Below are 20,657 nucleotides of genomic sequence, written 5' to 3'. Positions count from 1 at the left end.
ACAAGGGTGAGCAGTCACATCAGGGCAATATATGCATATTTGTCTAACAAAGGTGAAATTATTTTTAAGGTCCAAGTTACTGATACCAACCGAAGGCTTCAGGATGCTGGGAAAGAGGTGAGAAAATGGTGCTCCCTATATGGCCATTATGAATATTTGTAGCGAAATAAATTTGTTTGCATAGTTTAAGTGTGATTTTCTTTCTATTTTAAAAAAAAATCCCTTTAAGGTGATATCCCAAACAGAGGAAATCATCCGATGTAGAGTTCAACAGCGGAATATTACAACAGTTGTGGAAAAACTACAGTTGTGTCTTCCAGGTGAGTGACCAATAGCTAAATATGATGGCAAATTAAATGAAGTCACCATAGCCAAATGGAAAAGAATTTAATTTTTTTAAGTTGTAGTCCTGTAACATCCAGTTTATTGAAAAAATTAATAGGTTCTTAAAAGATGTCTGTGTATAGGTTCTGTCTCTTACAATATTTGACATAGAGCAGTTATGATGCTGTGAGAAGACAGTGAGACAGATTTAAATACTGCAAACAATGTAGCCACATACAGTGTTAAATGAACTAATATTTTTAATATGATGAACAATGAATTTGTTGCTTAAGAGGGTGGCTTTTACTGTTTGAATACTGGGGAAAATACTAATGGTGCACCTTCAACATTGTGCTTTTAGTTCTGTGTCACTACAGAGTTTTTTTTAAATAAAAATAAGGGCTCTAAATGTTTCAGAAGGTGATATTGTGGGATTGCACACAGCTCTATAAAGGTTTTGTCCTGTTCGTGCTATTGGTGTAAAGCAGATTTGAGAATTTTCCTTTATAAAGTCTTGATGTTGACGTGTTATGAGTACAGTAGGTGGTACTGTTGCCTTTTTATGGAGACAGGTCACGGGCTGGTAATGCAGATAAGGTTATGGTATGTAGTAAGTGAATGACTATGCTTGATATATATAGTGTTGACTCTTTTGTTCAATCTTAATTCTTTTTACTTTAAAAACTGTTAATAGTTCAGGGTATTTTTCTTTGTTAGATGCATTCTAGCATATTTTTTGCTAGTTTTATCACATTTATGTTACAGTAGGAATTAAATAAGCTAAATTTAACATATTCTTTTCTATTTCTAATTTTGTCCTTTACAATATATGTTTTCCTCTTTTATTAAGTAAAGCCATGGTAAGATTCATAAGTTAATCTGCTTGTTTTTATGCAGTGCTGGAAATGTACAGCAAATTAAAAGAACAGATGAATGTAAAAAGGTGAGTGACCTTATTTCTATGAGAAAAAAAATATAGCATTTGTCAGTAAGCTGATAGAATAGCAAACACTAATGTAGACAAGTAAGTATTCCAAGTCCTGTAGCTTGATATGTGTAGTCTTCTTTTCATAATACCTTGTCTGTGTTTCAAGAATGTCACTGCAAGGGAACAAATACTATATTAAATATAAAGAACTTCTAGGACCTTAGTGATTACCATGAAAAGTAATGTTTACTTAAATAGGTATGACATGTAATGAAATTATGATTATAAAATGTGAAGTAAAATTTACTGGTTTTTATTACTCAAAGCAGTTTAAGAATCAAGAAAAGTAAGATCCTTTGGGACTAAAGAGCTTTCAGAGTACATTAATATCTGATTAATTTATCATGATATATTTAAGTAAACTCATAATCCAAGAAGAAGGGACATTTCACTCCATATACCTTTCTTTAGGCCTATCTGGTATCTCTGTGCTCATCTTTTGTGTAAATGGGACAATGAGAATGAAGTGAAGGAAGTGTGTTTTTGTTTGGAGTTTTTTCCTTCATGATGAATTGTTAAAAAAGATTAAAACCATAATTAAAAATTAAATTCTAGAATAATAGTTTGTAACTGGTATATGACCAGCTGTTCCTCCCTATTGTGTCTCCACTTTTCACCACTCACTGCTGCTGTAGCCCCAGTATCCCCCATTCTTTCTCCATGGCAGCTTGGCTGCCCCTGCCCCCTGCTTTAGCTGTCATCCAATCCCACTGGGGCTGCTGCACCTCACACACCCACCCCAGGAATACCACTGCTGCTGTTTTCTTCTTCATGATTTCTCTGGCATTGTTGTCTGATTCTATACCATCCCTGCCTGCTCTTCATCGTGCCTCAGTCGCACTGATTGCTCTGTGCCTTCCCTTTCTGCGTTCAGGATTGTTGTCAGTGTCTCTGTACTTGGCACCACTGCAGTGAGCTCCTGCTAACAAGTCTGTCTGGACCAGTCTGTTTCCACTTGGAACTAGCTATGCATAGTCAGTTGTCTGCAGGGCTGCTTTGTAATCTAGATTTGCTTTTGAACTGTTTGTCTGGATTTCTGTTTCTGAGTAGCCTATACCTCCTGCAAATCAGCTCTAAAGCCTGTGTGCAGACATGTCCTAAATGCTTCAGATCAACTGTACACATCAGATCAATCAACATTGCAGCAAATCTGATGCATCTTTGACAGTGATATATGTGCTGCATGATACCTGTGCATGTTTGCTGTCTGGGAGGTCTTCTGTAGAAATACAAGAGGTTTAAGAACAACCTAATAGCTATGGCACTATGCTGTCTCTTAAAACAATTAAAACTTGTTGTATGTGAAGCAGTGTGGTATGTCTCATCAGCTTGACTACCATACACTGTTTCCTCTGAACAGGACACTGGTTTGGCATCTGCTTGGAGTAGCTGGCAGCATGTTGTTGCAGTGTTCTTGGAGCAGCTCAGCAGAAAGACATGAACAGTCCAGTGCCCTTGCTACTCCAGTCAGAGAACAAATTGAACAGTGTCTGAATTGCACTGCTTCCCTTTGCAAGGTCTTCTGTGGAGTGTGCTACATTTAGTGTGCTGAAAATAATGGAAGCACTGGGATCAAGGCCTGCATTCTGCCCTTCCTGTGCTCTGTCAGGCAAGGCAAACAGCATCCTGGTTTTAGAATTCCAAGGGAAGTAATAGTTCCTAATGTCATCATGTAAAGGTCACTTAGGCGAGATAAAATTGCAGATGACTTTTTTGGCATTTTGACTTCATAGTTGCTAGTGGTTTTGTAGAGTCCACTGATGGTTGATGTGCTTCCTGAGAAACCATCGGTACTTTTTAAGTCTAGAACTAAATTTCTATTTTTCAAAATACTCAGATCTGATAATTTTCCTGTGGAAGGAGTCACCAGACAGGAAGTCTTAAAAGTCAAAGGACTCGAATTGAGGGGTTTGGACATGTCATTGTCATACCATAAAAAGATCTAAGGGAGAGGGGAGATTCCATAGCTTTGATGTACCATACCTTGAAATCACATGGAGTGCAGAAGGCTTAGACTCTGCTGCAGGCTACTGCTCTGACTCAGATAACTCTTTCATTAGCTGTGCTACACTTACTACTTTGCCTGTGACTTACAATTCCCTATAATACAGCCTACAGGTGGCTATCCCATGGAGCTTGCAGGTAATTCAAATGGTAATTTCTTTGTGGCTCAGCAGGCAACAAATCTGAAGTGTGCGTGTATCCTGGCCTTTATCACTACTAAGAGATTGAGCAATAGCAAGGACATTCATACTGTCAGTGCAAAGACCTGTTAGCCAATGTGTGTACATACAAGGAATTTCAAAACTGAGCTTCCTAAGTTTTGCTGTGAAGCTTTCCTAGAAGAGTCAGAGAGAGGAGCATTCACAATCCCTGTCATAACAAAGCAACGAGGAATGTTTGTTTTAGGGAAAGATAATTTTTGTTATAAACCTTCACTGAGGTTTGTTAATGCAGCAAAGGTTTTGTTGGTCTTTTTTATAAAAAGACATCTTGACTTCCTCTGCTTGCAGCCTTTTAGAGTATGTTTTCATTATTCCATTGTCTTACAGTCTTACGCCATGAATAAAACTCACAATTCTAATGTTTAAAGTAAGAGAAGGCAAAAGTATGGGTATTAGATATGTTTGGGGAATAGTTGTTATAGGATAAAGATTAGAATTTCATCTCCTTTTCTCCATGGCAGACCTCTTTTAAGACAATGTAGGATTTTGGGTCTGGAATACATACTGGTTTGTGCAGAAGGAATGGAGGTTTACAGAGGAGTCCAAAAAGCCATCTATTGGTAGCAACTTTTGGTCCTTACCAACATGGATTATGTTTGAACTGATGACCTAGAGGTGAAAGGCTCTGTATCCTATTTATCTGTCTCCTGAGCCATGGATAACACAAGTTGACAAGAACTGTAGTTGTGAGAGGAAGTGACTGCAGAATCTGCTCTAAACAGACACAGTTGACTGGAAAGAGTCATGGAGGGTTTAAAGTCTTAACTGAGGAAGCACAAAGGAGAGGTGTGGTTTCTTCACTGCTCTCCAAACCGCCTAGTGGGGGCTATGCACTGAGACTGAACTACCTTGGTCTTTAATTTTAAGTCACAGGTAAGATCATTCCACGTTTCATACAACTCTGTTACCATGGCCTTAGCGTTTGGATTTTGGTATGTATCTTGGGAGAAAGTTCCCAGCTGTTCCAAGTGATTGTGGTCGAAGTGTGGGAATTGTTAGAACTGGTGTTTTTGCAAGTCTTTTTCCACAGTATTACAAAAAACCCAAACCCATCATGCAACAAAAATAATTAAATAAGTCATTCTGCTAAGGTAGTTGCTTAATCTTCTCAAATCTACTGTGAGATGGACTAAGGAATGAGTATAGTTTTCTGAGTGAGCTCTTTGCCCTGAAAGACTTGGATTTGTTTTTTTGACCTTACTGTAAGCTTTCTTCCAAACTGTGGGAAAGACAAAGTTGATTAGTTATTTAGGTTACTGAATCTCACTGAGACAGTTATGCAGCCTTTCTCTGTAAACCCTCCAAGTGTCCAAATAAACCTTAAGACATAAAGGATGCAAATATGAGAAGTTAATATTTCATATGATTTGGTTCTACTCACGTGTGTATGGAAAGATATCAGAACAGATAAAACCATGGTAATTTGTTTGGTTTTTTTTCTGCATTGTGTTGGAACCGTGTCAAAATGAAGCTGGCTTTTACCAGCTGCAAATCAATACTTCCCAGAGGTACCATGGATCTGGCAAAAAACCTCATCAAAATATATATTTGCTACTGAACTGTCAGCTAATATTGATCCTTGGGGGATGGTGTTTGTTTGTTGTGGGTATTTGATTTATTTTTGTATGTTTGTTTTGACTTTCCAGACCTCCTTCTTGCTAGTTTTAGAAGGCTCCATTTTTATAGTTTGGAGATATTAGTAAAGTCCATCCTACAGTTTTCTGTTTCTGATGATGAGATGGATAAGTTCTGCACAGTCTTATCATATTACTTCTATTGGTGTTTCAAACTTGTGTCTTCAGTTTCAAAGCTTACGTTATGTATTTTGCATTGGGGAGCATATTCTTACAAGATTAGCTCAAAAGAATAGATGGAAGAATACCCTATTTATATGAAAAAAATAACTTTGAAGATACTTTGACTCATTTGTAGTCAAATGGTCAATCTTCACCTTATATGATTGATTATATGGGGTAGGAAATAATAATATTGTTGCAAAATCTTCAGTATTTAATTAAATCTGTGGAATGTTTTCAAATCAAAATATCCAAATACCTAATTCTGTGAAATGATATGCAAAACTTTTTAATTTAAAACCTGACCTGCAGATGACCTTCAAATTAATAAGACTTCGGTGCTTTATCAGAACAGATGTTAAAAGAGCAAGGTCCTGAGCTCCATATATGTATAATTAGTAAGGGACTCTAGAATGGATTTAAAATGGATTATGTTAATTCTGATCTTAGAGACAGCAGTCAAAAACCTTCCAGATGAACTAACAGTGTTCTGATAAGCTGATCTGTATAATTTAAATAAAAACCTTTTATACGATTTTGACGCTATTATGGTTTTATTCCCCAGAAGTCTCACCATGTGGCACACTCGGTCATTTGCTATTTAAAACAAAACAAAAACCACACACGTAAACCCCCCAGACCTTTTCTTATGTGCAACATTCCCGTCACCTTATGTATATTTTATATAAACCAAGTATATAATAAACTAAAGCTCCTAATTTACACTTGAAATCTCTTTATTTGCAGTCTTCTGAAAGCTGTTCTGTTCTGGAATAAAAGAAAGATTTTTCCCATCCTCCAGCTATGCTGAGTCATTAGCTTAGAAGTGTCTTGATTGAGAAAATTCAAAACATTGTGTTAATTTCAGAATTGAACAAGAAGTCGTGACTCTAGTATTAGTAATTTGTTATTGCTTGTCTACTGAAGGAAGCCAGAAGCTTGAATTGTATTTCAGTTTGCAGCTGTTTACTCATGTATACATGTGTTTTCTGACTAAGGATGGTGGAAAGAGGGTGGGTGTAGGTGTGTATGTGTTCACATATGCCTAAAGATGGCAGATACATACAGGCATGCTTTTTCAAGATTTTTCTCATTGTTTGGTGCACATGCTGCAATGTTGGGTGATTGGCAATTTGTGTTTCAGAAAAAAAATCAAATTAATAAAAAACCCTAACCATTCAATCTAGAAGAGTAGATAAAGGTTGTGACTTTAGTGTCTCCATTCTGCAGGATGCTCCATGTGGTGTTGAGACTCTGTTGATCAGAACAGCTAATACCAGAGGAGCCTACTTAAATTTTTTACTTGACTGAGTCACTCTGGCAGTTCACTGTCTTTTTCCAAACTAAAGCATTATATAGATGGTGTTTTGATTCTTACTTTTTCTAATAACAGAGTAATTTCATTAGATGCACATTGATTTCATGTGTGATATTGATATCCTATATTTGATAAATTATTTTATGAAGTTTTTATAAGCTACATAATTTTATTTTAATTTCTTTATAGATACTATTCTGCTTTAAAAACAATGGAACAGCTTGAAAATCTATATCTTCCTAGAGTTAGCCAATATCGGTTTTGCCAGATAATGATAGAAAATCTTCCAAAACTGCGTGAAGAAATAAAAGAAATATCCATGTCAGATCTAAAAGATTTCTTAGAAAGTATTCGAAAGCATTCTGACAGAATTGGGGAGACTGCCATGAAGCAGGTAAGCCGACATAACAGGATGATTTCAGTCCTGTTTAGTGAAAATTTCAGTGTTGAATTATCCCAAAAGATTTGCCCAAGGGTTATAGTTATCACATAGACCTCTAAGTAAAGATGGAGAGCTTGCTAACATCTTGTGTAGGTTCTGTCTGTGTCCTAGACAAGAAGTAGTTTCCTCCCTGGGAAAGGAAGGAGAAATGCTGTATATCTCAAGTTTCAAAAAGTTGTGAGATACTTTGAGTAGTCAACTCCTGGACAATCTGTAGCTCAGCAGCTACTGCACCAAAACAAAGAGCAGCCTATCTGACCAGATGGCAAGGATGAATTAGACTAAAAGAAGTGCTGAGATACTACCTAGTTCTCTCTAAAATACTACTAATACAGAAGACTGAAGTAAAGCCAGGGGGAGACTGAGACAGCTGGAGGCCTTGCATATTCCATCACAAAATAATCTACCTCTTTAAAACACTGGTACTGGGCAAGCTTTAAATCAGTTAATACTTCTAAAATTATTCAGAGCAAATAAAGTTTTCATTTCGCTTCTTGTTGGAGATAATTCAGGTTGGGCTGCCATTTTGTCATCTAGGGTTCTTGTAGAATGCTGCATTGATTATTATAAATGAAACTTAACTGCAAGATTGTGCCGTGTTACTTCGTTGCATTTCTTTTAATAGCGAGGACAATATAGAGCCTTTGTCTTCTGCATCCGACTGCTCACTTAGACTTAACTGAAGACAGAAAACAAATAGTTGGAAACTCTGCGATAACTGTCCTTCATTTAAATGTTGTTTCTCTGTTTGCAATTTATGATCAGGAAAATTACAGATTGCTTATTTTATTTTTCTACCTTTAAAATTATATTCTGGAGGTTAAGGAAAAGCTGCAGAATTCACTATTGAACTCGTTTATCATCCCAGATTGATTAAAGGCAAAATCATTGGTGTAGGCTGAGGGCATTCATCTTGCAGTTATACTGGTGTGTATTCAATGGCACCACCTGTTTTTCGTGTCCTAGCGTATGCTCATCAATGGTGAAATTTGAATTATATCCCTCCTTATTGATTCTACTCTTAAAACAGGCACAGCAACAGAAGACCTTTAGTACCACTCTTCAGAAGCAGAATAATGTAAACTATGGTCGGAATATGCATTTAGGTAGAAGCAGAATTTCAGAATCCAAGAATGAAATGACATTGAAGCGAACATTTGAAGATGATGATGAACATGAAGAAGAGGTAACTTTGTTCTAAATGAGTACATCTTGTTTAAAGTGAATTTTTTAGGTTTATTTAACAAAACTTGCAGTACCCTGTATGTACATGGTAATTGTTAGTTATGCAGAATCGCAGAACACCTTCAAGGGACACCAGTCCAGAGCAGATTTTAGGGTGAAAAAATAGGGCCAAAATATTATTCGTATTAATGCTAGCTTTAGCATCATGTTTGAGGACATTCAGATTGACAGAGCTTGCAATTATTCTGGAATTCAGTTGCAATTGATATTATGCATTACCTACCCACTGTAAATGGTATGTGGCCCACTGGAATATTCTGCTATTGCTAAAACCAACCTTTTGGTGTTGAGGACGTGAGCTTCAGTTAGAACTTTTTCATCTGTCAAATACTTGCTATTCCTAAACTGAATGAAACAGTGAGTATTTAGACCTTTAAATCTGATGCTTTGAAACAGAGAAAGGAGTCTGGTGGTGTGACATAAATAAAATATAGTACTTGTAGTACAAGGGGAAGAGAGATTCAAGCAATTGATTTATTGTTTTGTGATAGAAACCATCCATTTCTGAGTCCTTCTTACATAGGCAAGTTCTGTTGGCAATATATCACATTTTGCAAATTATATGTTTTTTATGTTTTATATACTCCTCTTTTTCCTTTCCTTCTTCAGGTTTTGACAGCCCAAGATCTTGTAGACTTTTCTCCAGTCTATAGGTGTTTGCACATCTACTCAGTTTTGGTATGTATTAAGGTCACCTCAAAAGGATATTTAAATTTTTGTAGTTGAATATTCATTTTCACATTTTTCACACTCTTAATAGTTCCCAAACATGCAAGCATATTGCTTCTAGGATTAGTACTCCTGGACGAACCAGCTGAGATGGGTAGAGTAGGGATACACAGGCATGACTCCATGTTTTATATGCATAATAAAGGACACAGTAAGATGTTGATTACCTAAGTGTTTTTAAGTATATATGTAAAATATGCATGTTTACCTCAATACTGGTATTGGCACTTCTGCAGTTCCTGCAAGTGTTCCATGTTACCCAAATGTTTGGATCAATATTACAAAACATAGCAATATTCATTCTTAATCTTGTGGAAATCAGAACAGTAGAGAAAAATAGGAAACAAAATCTGGGGATTCTGACAGTGTGTTCAGGCAGATTAAGTAGGATTTGATGACAGAGACACAATAGCCTATTTTAATTTCTGTAAAAGAGATTCGGTTCACAAACTGACAAGGATGAGAACTTTTTTGGGGAAACATGCTACCAAATTATTTGTTATTTTCTCATCTTTCCTATGTCTCAATTACTTTCTTGAATAACCCAGAGAAATATTTTAGGAGACCATGAGTTTCAGTTATAGAGTAATAGCTAATATACCTTATCTATAAATATTAGTATACTCTGAAAGCTGTAGTTGAAAAACAGACATACTGTTTAAAATTCATATTGCTTGACAAAATGTAGGCATGAGCAAAATTTCTACTTACAGTACAGGGTGTTGACTACTTTATAGGAAAAGGTAATTTCTGCATATTTCATTCATGCAAAACTTTGCTGCTGACAGCTAGAGGTTTATATATGGAATAAATGCAAAATATGTGCTGAGTTTAAGAGAATTCTACCCTGAAATTAAAAAGTGCCTTTTTCATACTGAAACAATGTTCTTGTTTTAACTACTTTTTATTCTTTTTTTTAGGGTGATGGAGAAATATTTGAAAATTACTACAGAAAACAAAGAAGGAAACAAGCACGATTAGTTCTGCAGCCACAGTCAAGCATGGTAATCAATTTTTTTTTTTTTTGCATTGACTTAAGTTGTAGCTAATGCTTAGTGGTATTTTTATTTCTAAACTTGTTTCCTTTTTCACTGAAAGCATGAAACAGTAGAAGGCTATAGAAGATACTTCAGCCAAATTGTAGGGTAAGTTTTATAAATAAAAATTTATTTCAGTTTTAATCTGTTGATGCTTTATTCACTCTGTGTTCTCTCATTGTCTGAAGACTTCCTTCTGCAAGATTCAGTTACTGCACAAATCATGTGGGTGATTGTTGCTGAATCTGAGTAGAGAAGAGCATCCATATCCTACCAGCCCTGTGCCCTACAAGGACACTTCAGAATCCTGGATTCCAGATGGCATGAAAAAACTGTTTCACGTTTTGACTTCATTCTGGGCAAAATTGAACACCAAACCTACCCATGTGTCACTGCTCCAGTGGGGAAGGGTTTGACTATGCTTGTGTGTGAAGAGTAGAATTTGCTCTAATATTAGAAAACAACTGAATAATATAAGCATTGTTTTGTTTTAGTTTCTTTGTAGTAGAAGACCACATTTTACATGTAACCCAAGGATTGGTAACTAGAACATATACTGATGAACTCTGGAACATGGCCCTTTCCAAGATCGTTGCTGTTCTTAGAACACATTCAGTAAGTGAGAAGTCTTATCAGTATTGCAGTTTAAATCCTCTTACTTCAGAGCTCTGTGTATTTAAGGCTGGGATAGCAACAAAGTGAAAAATTACACCTATCTCATGTTTTATTTTTCTTGTGATTAAAAATTGCTCAGATTTGGGAGGGAGCCTGCCAAGCTTTTGTTTTTCCCCACAGTATCAGGCTGTGATCCGCAGCCATGGGCTATTTGCATAATCCTCCACTGATTTACAACTCACTGGGTCTTCCAAACCTTCTCTTAGTCCAGCAGTTTAGAATATGCAGAGTTAATCTGCTGTTATTATTGCAATCCTTCCTCATTAGTCTCAACTGACCTCTTCATTAGATCAGATTGAATAGTTCAGCACTGAAAGCACCACCAGGAAATAGTTCCTAATTATCATTCCAAATGCAATGTTTCCAAAATAAACTCCACCAACAAACCCCTTGGAGCTCTCTCTTCAATGCTATAGTAGTGTTATGTTTATGTTGAAGAAAAGATATTAGAAAAATTCTATGTTAGCTCAGTATTTCAGTACTTTCGAAGTGCATCTCCTAAAGTTTTATTTCTACCTTAGCTGCAGTGATACTGCAAGCTATTTCTTACTCCTCTGTGAAAAAACACTGGAAAACACATTGTTCACTCAGACTGACAGATAGGAAATTGCTTCAAAGTTTACTATTGGTATAACTTTTACTATCAGAAAGAAGAAAAGAATTTTATCTTTCCCTTTTTAATGTTAGCTCCTTTATGCAATGTTATTTTTATTTTTATTGCAATTCATCTTTAACTCAAGGAATATTTGATATTTCAATTATACTGAGGAAAAATGGGGAAAAAGTTCAGGTTGCAACTATAGTTATTATAGGACCTTTACTGATCAGTGGTACATGAGATGTTCTCATATTTTTAAATTCTTTTAAGTGGATTGCAATAAATTGAGATATATTTATCCAGCATTTTTTAAAGATGAATACTTTGCTAGTTCGTTGTCTGTGTGTGGATTTATATGTATGATAATTTAAGGGTTAAAAGTAATGTCATCTCTAAAGAACTCTTCAAAGTCTTGTCATGTACTTCATCACTATTTCTTCTCAAAATGCATGACTCCCATCAAACCCAATTCTATCAAAATCTAACATTGTCCTACTGTAGACTAATATTTAGATAAATAAACCAAACCCTTACTTTAGGAAAGTGTGCTAGGAGCAAAATTTCAAGAAAGGTGAAACAGGTGTATGTAATCTTTAACCAAAACTATATGCTCATGCTGCTTCAAATTATTTTAATGGGAATATTTTTTTACTTTGTCTAGTACTGCAAATAGTGAAGCTGAGGTGAAAGCCTTAGTTGTGTGACTCTGCACCTCTGAAAATCAGATTACTGTTATTTAGTAAATAACTTACGTCTTGACCTTTTTACCATCAAATTTAACTTTGACCTTGTTCAGGAAGTATTTTGTAGAGTGTTACCCATACCGCTGGGAAACTGAGGTGACACAGTTAGCATTAGGTAGACCTGGGCTTGGTGGTCAAAAGAGTGTCCTATGGAACCTCTCTGATACTGATTTAGCAAAGTGTGCTTATGTTCCACTGAAATAAATGTAACTTGCTGATTTTCAGTCTCAGTACACCATACTGATATTGAATCTCATAATTTAGTTTACTTTTTCTGAACTTTTATACTATTGATAACTCATATGAAAATTGAACAAATACTTTTATGTAGCTGGACTAAGTAAGGACAAGTGAGTCTAGTTTTTTTACTAAGGCTGGAGAGTTTAACCTGTACTACTGTTCTTTGAAAATATATATCTCATATTTGAAATCCTTTTAACAAAACCCGAATTTCTCGCTTTCAGTCATATTGCACTGATCCTGATCTTGTTCTGGAATTGAAGAATCTCATTGTAGTATTTGCTGATACTTTGCAGGTATGTACTGTATTACTATTTTAACTGAAATTCCTGTTGTCAAATTTTAACTTTATGTAAGCACAATGTTTGTGTTTTCATGAATCATATATCTAAATCAAACCCAAAATTACACAGTAGTGTTTAAAAATGTATGTATTTCTTGCCTTAGTTCCTCCTTTTCAGTATTATAAACTGAATGTATGCATTCTGGGCTATCCAGCTAGCATCAGTTATTCATATCTGTGGAAAATTAGTGTTTTGTAATTTTGTGTACATTTTTGTCTTTGACAAATACTTTACGTCTCATCTTAAACAAGAATAGCATTCCAGTTATCGTTAATTCTTTAGATGAGAGACCAGGTGAACATCATTGGCAAGTATTCTTGCGATGTTTAACAAAGAGAAATGGGGCAAATTTCCAAATGCATAGGGTAAATTATTTGGTAAAAATTTAATATATAAACTTACAGTGGTGTGCTTGAAGTACTACAATTTATTTTATAGAAGTGACAAGATTGAATAATAAGTCCCATCTCAGAGTCCTGAAGTGCTATGATAGGAGTTGAATGTATTAGTTCTTGAACTATCCCCCCTTAATTTTTATACTTTAGGGCTATGGTTTTCCTGTGAACCGACTATTTGATCTTTTATTCGAGATAAGAGACCAGTACAATGAAACGCTTCTTAAAAAGTGGTCTGGATTGTTCAGGTTAGTATATCAAAATAATTGTGTCTTTTGTATTGCATCTATTGTTTTTGTCTAGCTTCAAGTTTTTATGATATAGTTATAATTCTGGAAGAATTTATTAACTCAAGTGTTGTGTATGAATTTCAGTTTGGATATATTCATCACATGTGACTAATGTTTAGGGAAAGAGACATCAAATACTGCTTCTGTAGTTAATGGAGAGAAGGAAGGTCTCCAAAGGGACATTACTGGAGAAACATGCAGGAGAGAGGCATCTGTTTCTCTTCATTAGGAACCTAATAGTTCTAATCTATTGCAATAGGGCTTTAGGTTCCTAATTTATCTAGTCTTAATGTTTACAGTTAGCTGATATGCATATCTCCCTGACAAACTACTGATATTGCCAGTATGTCTTCATGTTTTTTTAATGCACATTAATTTCCACCTATTCCTTGGAATCCTTTGATTGAGTAAATTTTAAACCCAGGAATACATTGGCCTGAGACTGTACTCCAAAGCGTATTTGTAGATAGGGCGTGATGTCTAAATGTGCACAAATTGTTTACCATAAAGTATGTTACATTGTATTACAGAAAACCTTAACGTTAAATTGACCACTTAAGGTTCTTGAGCTCCCCACTCTTCTGATATAGTCATTTGACTAGTAGGGAGGTCCAGAGGGTACTCAAAGTGTGCTGTGCCATAGGCCTGGTTGAGGTCTGAATCATCTCTGCTGGCTGAATGTAGCTCTGGTGCCCAGGTGAGACACTCGGAATATCGGCTTTAGTGTAGGAAGCTGTGGGTTACCATGATTAATAACTATGTTATGGTTTACTCTGGAGTAGACTAGTTGATCTAAGGTTCCTTTGATGTATTATGCACATATTAAAACACTTCTGGGTATTTTTTTCTCTGTGATTAGACACATGATAAAGAGTTAGCATGTGTGAGGTACTTTCAAAGTAATATTTGGGATGTGCTAAATTCTTAAAACTTCTTGAAGATGCACGCATAAGTGTGGTAGTAAAATTTATATTCATTTACGTGTTTTAACATCAGAAAATACTTTAAGTTACATGTCCAATTTTTTTTTCACTTTGCTAATTCATCAGGGATATTTTTGAAGCAGACAACTACAGCCCTATTCCTGTAGCAAATGAAGAGGAATACAAAATAGTCATAAGCAAATTTCCTTTTCAAGATCCAGAACTTGATAAGGTAAGGAAAAGTTTTATGTTATTCAAGTTTGTGGAAATCCAATTAAGGACACTTGGGACAGTAATGATTTTTATAATTAAAAAGCAATTAAACTTTGAAAAGCTAGGTAGATTAAGAGACTAAATCACCTTCTTTGTGCATAATTATCTAGTCATAAATAAATATGAAAATGAAAGCTTTAGTCATTTGCTCTGATGTTTGAGTGAATAATGAAACCCATTGTTTTGTAAACAAATTAATAATATGGTTTAATTGATAAAGTCTTTATGTAATGATAATACAATCCGTCTTTGCAACTCATTGGGTTTAGTAACTCAGTATGTGCTGTAGTGTTACAAAAATACATTTAGAACAGGGATCAGAGACAGCGACTTTTGTATTTCACTTTTAAGTTTAATTATTTTTTGTGGGGGGGCAAAATAAATGTGAAGAGACTGTAAATAATTCTGCTGTAGTAGCATTCCAGTAGGATGTCCTTTTGTAGCCTCAGCCATTCTTTCACTACAAACTCTTTTCACAGAAAGGTGATTAATATGTTTTGCTATTCAAGTATGGTTTTGGTAATACCAATAAAGAACTAAGAGGCTCATGATGGAGTCTGTAGAGAAGAACTAAATCTAAGAACAACCCGATGGTGGGAGTAACTGTTGTAGGGGAAAGCTGTTTTGTACACAATCCATTGCTACAGATACCTGCTAAAGTAAAAAGCTATTCTGAGTTTGTGGTTCAGCAGGGATTTGCCAGGCAAATGTAACAGCTGCCTGTCATTAATACAGTGTCATTAATACAGCTGCCTGTCATTAATACAGTGAAGATGAAAAACTAAAGTAGGTTTTTATGCTGATTTTTGAATGAGACTCCAGAGGGCTTCCTGGATGCTTTCCTCCATCAAATTCATTTACTTAGCCATTATAATACTCAAATAAAATAAACAGAATAACATATTTTGCTAATAATTGAGGAAATTTTTAATTTGTACTAAATAATTTTATCTTCTAGTTACATATATGTATGATTAATACAAAGCTTTGGCTTTTTTTTTTTTTTTTTTTACCAAAAGGGAAATGTATTCTCTGTACTCAACAATTTTCAGTCTGGTTCATGATACAGAGAGTTGTTTCTATTTCATTGTGAGCAGCACTTATGGAGATATTTTACAGGCAGAATCTCACTGATTCTTAGTTTTTGGGCTGATGAGCTTGAGAGTAAAACTGGGAATCAGGTTGGATTCTGTTCTCAACTCTATCATTAACCAGCTGCCTGGTGCTAGTAGTCACTTCACATCTCTCTGTCACTGTTAATTCATCTTTAAAGGAGGGAAAACTTTTTTTAATATATCTCTGAAAAGAGCTTTGAAACCTGTATGTAATTAGAAATAAGACTGGTGGGGTTTTTTGTGTGTCCTAGCAATTTTTGAATCAATTTAGTTTACTTCAATCACATGTAGTGAAGGGGCAGAAGTCTCTGTGATAATTTGAGTTGGTAACCAAGTTTTGTTGACTAGACAGAAGAAGAGAGGAGAAAGATTCGTTAAGTATCCTTGTTGAAAGACTACAGTGTTACCTTGTGTGTTATTAGGTAGCAGGGGATCCACATGGAGGGGAAACTTCATAAATGCTCCAACATCACTTCTCTTGATTACTGTTTATAATTGCATCCACTTGATACCTCTCTGTCCTTACTTCAGACTGTAAGACACTGGGAGATCCTGTTGTGAGGGTTAATTTAATCTACATTTTGATGTTGAAAATAATAAAGTAAAGATGTATAAGTTCAGGCTAGTCACTGAAGGAGCCTATGTAGTTGATAGAAATAGACACCCCAGAGGGCTAAGTCCACTTGATGCATCTCTGGTGCCTTTTACAGATTAAAGGAAATTTCACCTTTGAAAATGTCTGTTTCTCTCAATTTATTATAAAAAGAGACAAACGTGAGCTTGTGTCTCATTTTTAACTGTAGGTTAGGATGAAGCATCCTCACATTTTACAGGTAAGTTTATAAGAGGTGCTTACAGCACATTAGGCAGAATTATGACCACAATCTGTTAGATATTTAACATAGCATAAATAGATAGTATAGACATTTAACATTTATTTAACATAAATCCAATCTGACTGAACAAAATAGTCTTGTCTGTACTCTACTGTTTAGATCGATTATGGCAAACTATCATGGTTTGATTATATAATTTAATTTTATTCCTTGTTCTGTATTCAGAAGTGAATCAATTGGTTGTAGCTCTGTTGGGTTTTTTCCCTTGCTTCCTGCTATAATGATCAAATAGAAAGTGGTGTGTCCTCCTGTATTGGCCAGATACTGTAGAGGATAAAGAACTGCAAATCTTTGAATATAGGAAGATGGAAACTCAAGTCCTGCTGACAGAATATTGTGATGAGCTGAAATAGTTGTATGTAGTAGCATTTGTTTTATTTGTAAAAATTAATTTCTTAAATCAGATAAACACATATTTGAAGTAAATTTTATTGTTAAAAAAATGTTTGCTATTGTTATTTGTTGGTGCAAAAGCCTGGCTTACATCACATATTTGTCAGACTGCCTAATCTTAGATAAGAGTATGGTTAGGAGAATGTCAGGGTAATCTGTTTTACCTTGTTTTTTTAATAAAGAAGTTGAGCTGTTGTTGATTGATGCTTTTTTTTAAGAGAAATTGAATTCTTCAGGGATGATACCAGTTGATTATTTTTCTCATGCACTAGTCAGAGTGAGTAAATAGAGTAAACAGAAAAGTAAATTTTTTTGCAGATTTCAAAAATTCTGTATTCAATGCAGAATTACCTATTTGGTATGTGTAGATTTAATTAAATATGTTTATTTTTGTTCTCCCAAATACAATATCAGCTTTAAAATTGAAGTAAGAAGCATGATTTTATTATTACAGAATATGGTATTTCCTGCATGTTAATCCAGATTCCTGAAAATAATTCAAACTGCTTTGGTTTTGTGAACCATCAAAAAAAAAATGTCTAAGCATTCCCAAGATACTTGGAAAATCTTGGAAGTATTGAACTTCTCAAACTTGTTTTTGCACTGCTTTATTTCGAAGAGGAATGTTTTCATTTTTGAACCTCTTATCCCATTGACTTCTATCTTGTTCATTCAGATTAAAAAGTTTAAGACCTATTTTTTAATGTATTTCTGTAAATTGCTTTCTACAGGGGAATCTTAAATTAAATAGTCTCCAAACTTCATTATAATTTAAAGAAGTGATAAAGTTCTATTTTGCTTATAAGCCATTCAAACAGATCTAGAAGTTAGCTCAATGCATACCAGTGTTTCTATTTGATGAAAACCACAAAATGTTAAGGTGGATTAAGATGTTGATAGTGTTAAGTGGCTTTCTAATTGTTGGGTTTGGTACCAAGCTCTCTTGCAATCAGTTTCAGGTGTAAGATAGTGTGATCTTTTATTTTCACAGCAGTCCTTTCCAAAGAAGCTTCCAATGTCTCAATCAGTGCCTCAGATTTATATGCAGGTCAAGGAATTTATTTACGCAAGCCTTAAGTTTTCGGAGTCACTTCACCGCAGGTGAGCTGGAAGTATCAGGAATGTGACTGTAAGGTAACCTGTAACTTTCAGGTGACCCAAACATATATACTAGAATGAAAATACATGTTCTTGTGTACTTGCTTCCTGTGCTTGTTTCATAATTTGCATATATAATTGTTTGTATTTTTCTATGATTCCCAATGGTATAGTTTATATTTCATGTATATATATGCCTTACAATATGTGTATGGGTGAAAGTAGCTGGGTATGGTAAGCAGTCTAAAGGACTGCTGGGGTTTTTTAAACAGTATTGACTGGTTTGAATAATCTAGGGAATTTATTTATTTAACATAGCATGTAAAGATTGAAAAGTATACTTTGATACTGACCATTTCAGAAACAATTGTTTAGTGTCCCTGATTACTTACGAGTCTTTCCCTTCTCAGTGATTTGAGTTTCCTTAGCAATGATTTTTCCTGAAACAAAATGTGGTGTTTGCATCTCTTTCCCTCTTCTATCCCACCTTTTTCTGACCCATTTCCTTTCCTCTTCTGGCTTTCAAAAGCTTAGTTTTAATTACATAAAATAGAATTAATAGATCTGAAATCTGGAAGGTATTCGTGGCCGTCACCCACTTCTGCACTGTTAAAGATGTAAATTACTCCCTTTCACACATTCTTAATTGATACTGTTTATAATTTACACGTACTAATGAGCACATGTTGACCTCCTTAGTAACTCATTAAAACCCACAAATTACTCTTTACGAACTGCTGTGTCAATAAACATGTCCAAAATCTAAAAATAACAGATTTTGCTTCAGTGTTGAAATTCAGTTAATGGATATTTGGTAAGTAAAAGAGGTGTTCTGTCTGTTAGATCACAGAAGACTTGGAGCAACCAGAATTTAAATGCACATAGGGAATTCTTAACATGAAAAGGTCCCTTTGCAGGGAAAAAATTAAAATTATTAAGTATTGCTGTCAAAATATTGCCATGCACAGCATAGTTATAAAAATAAACCTTTTTTTTTCAGCTCAACAGAAATAGATGATATGCTCAGAAAATCTACAAATTTGCTGCTTACAAGAACCCTAAGTAGTTGTTTACAGAATCTAATTAAAAAACCTCATATAGGTTTAACAGAGGTAAGTTTTAAAACACATATTCTAAGACTCTTACCATTTACAAAATCAAATGACAATGAATGATACAAAAAGGATTTTTACAAGAATTTTTTGTCTCTTGTAGCTTGTTCAAATCATCATAAACACAACACACTTGGAACAAGCCTGTAAATACCTTGAGGATTTTATATCTAACATTACAAATATTTCACAGCTGACTGTTCACACTGCAAGACTTTATGGACTTTCTACGTTTAAGGTATAGTAGATGGCATCCATTATATGACTGGATCTGAAAAGTTATATCAAAATCACTATAAATGAAGCATTTTAAAACGAAAGGGTGTGAGGGCAAAGTGTGCCTTCTCATTTTTGTCTTAAAATAATTCTGAACTCTTAAGCATTCAGTTCTAACACTGAACAGATAAACACTGTTTTTATGTTATTGGTATGACCTGGAATATGTCAGTATGTGAGAAACCTCAGTACTGTCTTTCAAATGAATTTTTTATTAAGTTATGAAATTAAAATCTAAGCTTAACTTCACAAGAAGCTTTTAATAGATTAAGCTCCAATTTACGTAACATCTCCCTTTTCCTCAATGGAATCAAGCAAACAGCTAGCTTACTCTAAAATGTTTGTATCTCTTTGATTTTATTCTACAGTGGAAATATTTTGTGGTGTATTTTCAAATGGTATAATTATTAATATAAAAGGAGTATTAAGAATGTGCTACAAAGCACAAGTTATTCTAATTTTACAATTTATGTTTTATTTACATGTCCTGTATAGACACAATAATAGTTGTTAAACGATCACTGGAAATTTCCCTGTTTCTGATATATGGCAACTGCTTATCTGCATGAGCTGTGTTTTCTGTGTTGCTTTTCAGAAAGGATGGAAGTGCTTAAACTTATATCTCAAAAAATTAAATCTTAAGTGATGTATATTCAGCATAGACAATTGCCATTTCATCATTTAGCATGTCAACATTTGTAACCTGAGGACAAAATAATCCTAAAATAAAAAATTATTTAGTTTTCTTTCTATATATGGCTCCTCATCTCATTAGTAGATGAAGTTGTTCTTGCATATATATATAACAAAAGCTTCATGAGTTAAGGACCAGGAGAGATCACTTCCTGATCACTCTCATGATGTGGGGATCACAGACTCAAAGTGGGGATATTGATAACATTTATTACTAACAGAATCAGAACAGGAGAATGAGAAGTAAAATAAATCTTAAAAACACCTCCCTCCATCCCTCCCTCCTTCCAAGTTCTACCTCCTCCCCCCTCAGCATTGCAGGGAGATAGGGAATGGGGGTTATGGTCAGTTCTTGTTTCTGCCTCTGCTCAGGGAGAGGAGTCCTTTCCCTGTTTCCTGTGGGGTCCCTCCCATGGGAGATAGTCCTTCACAAACTTCTCCAGCATGAGTCCATCCCACAGGCAACAGTTCTTCACAAACTGCTGCAGT

The 20,657-nt window shown here is 34.9% G+C and overlaps 1 protein-coding gene across 7 annotated transcripts in view; it reads left to right on the top strand.

Annotated features, from left to right (window-relative positions):
* The window catches only part of EXOC6 (exocyst complex component 6), an 86,237-nt gene that overhangs the window by 21,659 nt on the left and 43,921 nt on the right, over window positions 1-20,657 (top strand). For 3 of the 7 annotated variants that reach the window (XM_018069178.2, XM_018069176.2, XM_018069183.2), the window contains exons 3-18: window positions 70-117; window positions 230-320; window positions 1,222-1,267; window positions 6,841-7,045; window positions 8,124-8,279; window positions 8,948-9,016; window positions 9,988-10,071; window positions 10,166-10,212; window positions 10,599-10,719; window positions 12,585-12,656; window positions 13,250-13,347; window positions 14,439-14,544; window positions 16,504-16,533; window positions 17,981-18,090; window positions 19,088-19,199; window positions 19,303-19,437. In XM_018069178.2, coding sequence (XP_017924667.1) covers window positions 70-117; window positions 230-320; window positions 1,222-1,267; window positions 6,841-7,045; window positions 8,124-8,279; window positions 8,948-9,016; window positions 9,988-10,071; window positions 10,166-10,212; window positions 10,599-10,719; window positions 12,585-12,656; window positions 13,250-13,347; window positions 14,439-14,544; window positions 16,504-16,533; window positions 17,981-18,090; window positions 19,088-19,199; window positions 19,303-19,437 — 1,530 coding nt within the window. The remainder of the gene's footprint in view (window positions 1-69; window positions 118-229; window positions 321-1,221; window positions 1,268-6,840; window positions 7,046-8,123; window positions 8,280-8,947; window positions 9,017-9,987; window positions 10,072-10,165; window positions 10,213-10,598; window positions 10,720-12,584; window positions 12,657-13,249; window positions 13,348-14,438; window positions 14,545-16,503; window positions 16,534-17,980; window positions 18,091-19,087; window positions 19,200-19,302; window positions 19,438-20,657) is intronic. The other 4 variants (XM_018069182.2, XM_018069180.2, XM_018069181.2 and 1 more) reach the window with 2 other exon arrangements.

Source organism: Manacus vitellinus, unplaced genomic scaffold (genome assembly GCF_001715985.3).
Source record: "Manacus vitellinus isolate BGI_N305 unplaced genomic scaffold, ASM171598v3 scaffold_15_pilon, whole genome shotgun sequence".
Taxonomy (NCBI): Eukaryota; Metazoa; Chordata; class Aves; order Passeriformes; family Pipridae; genus Manacus; species Manacus vitellinus.
Note: the sequence above shows the minus strand (reverse complement) of the source record. Positions and strands in the feature narration are given on the sequence as shown.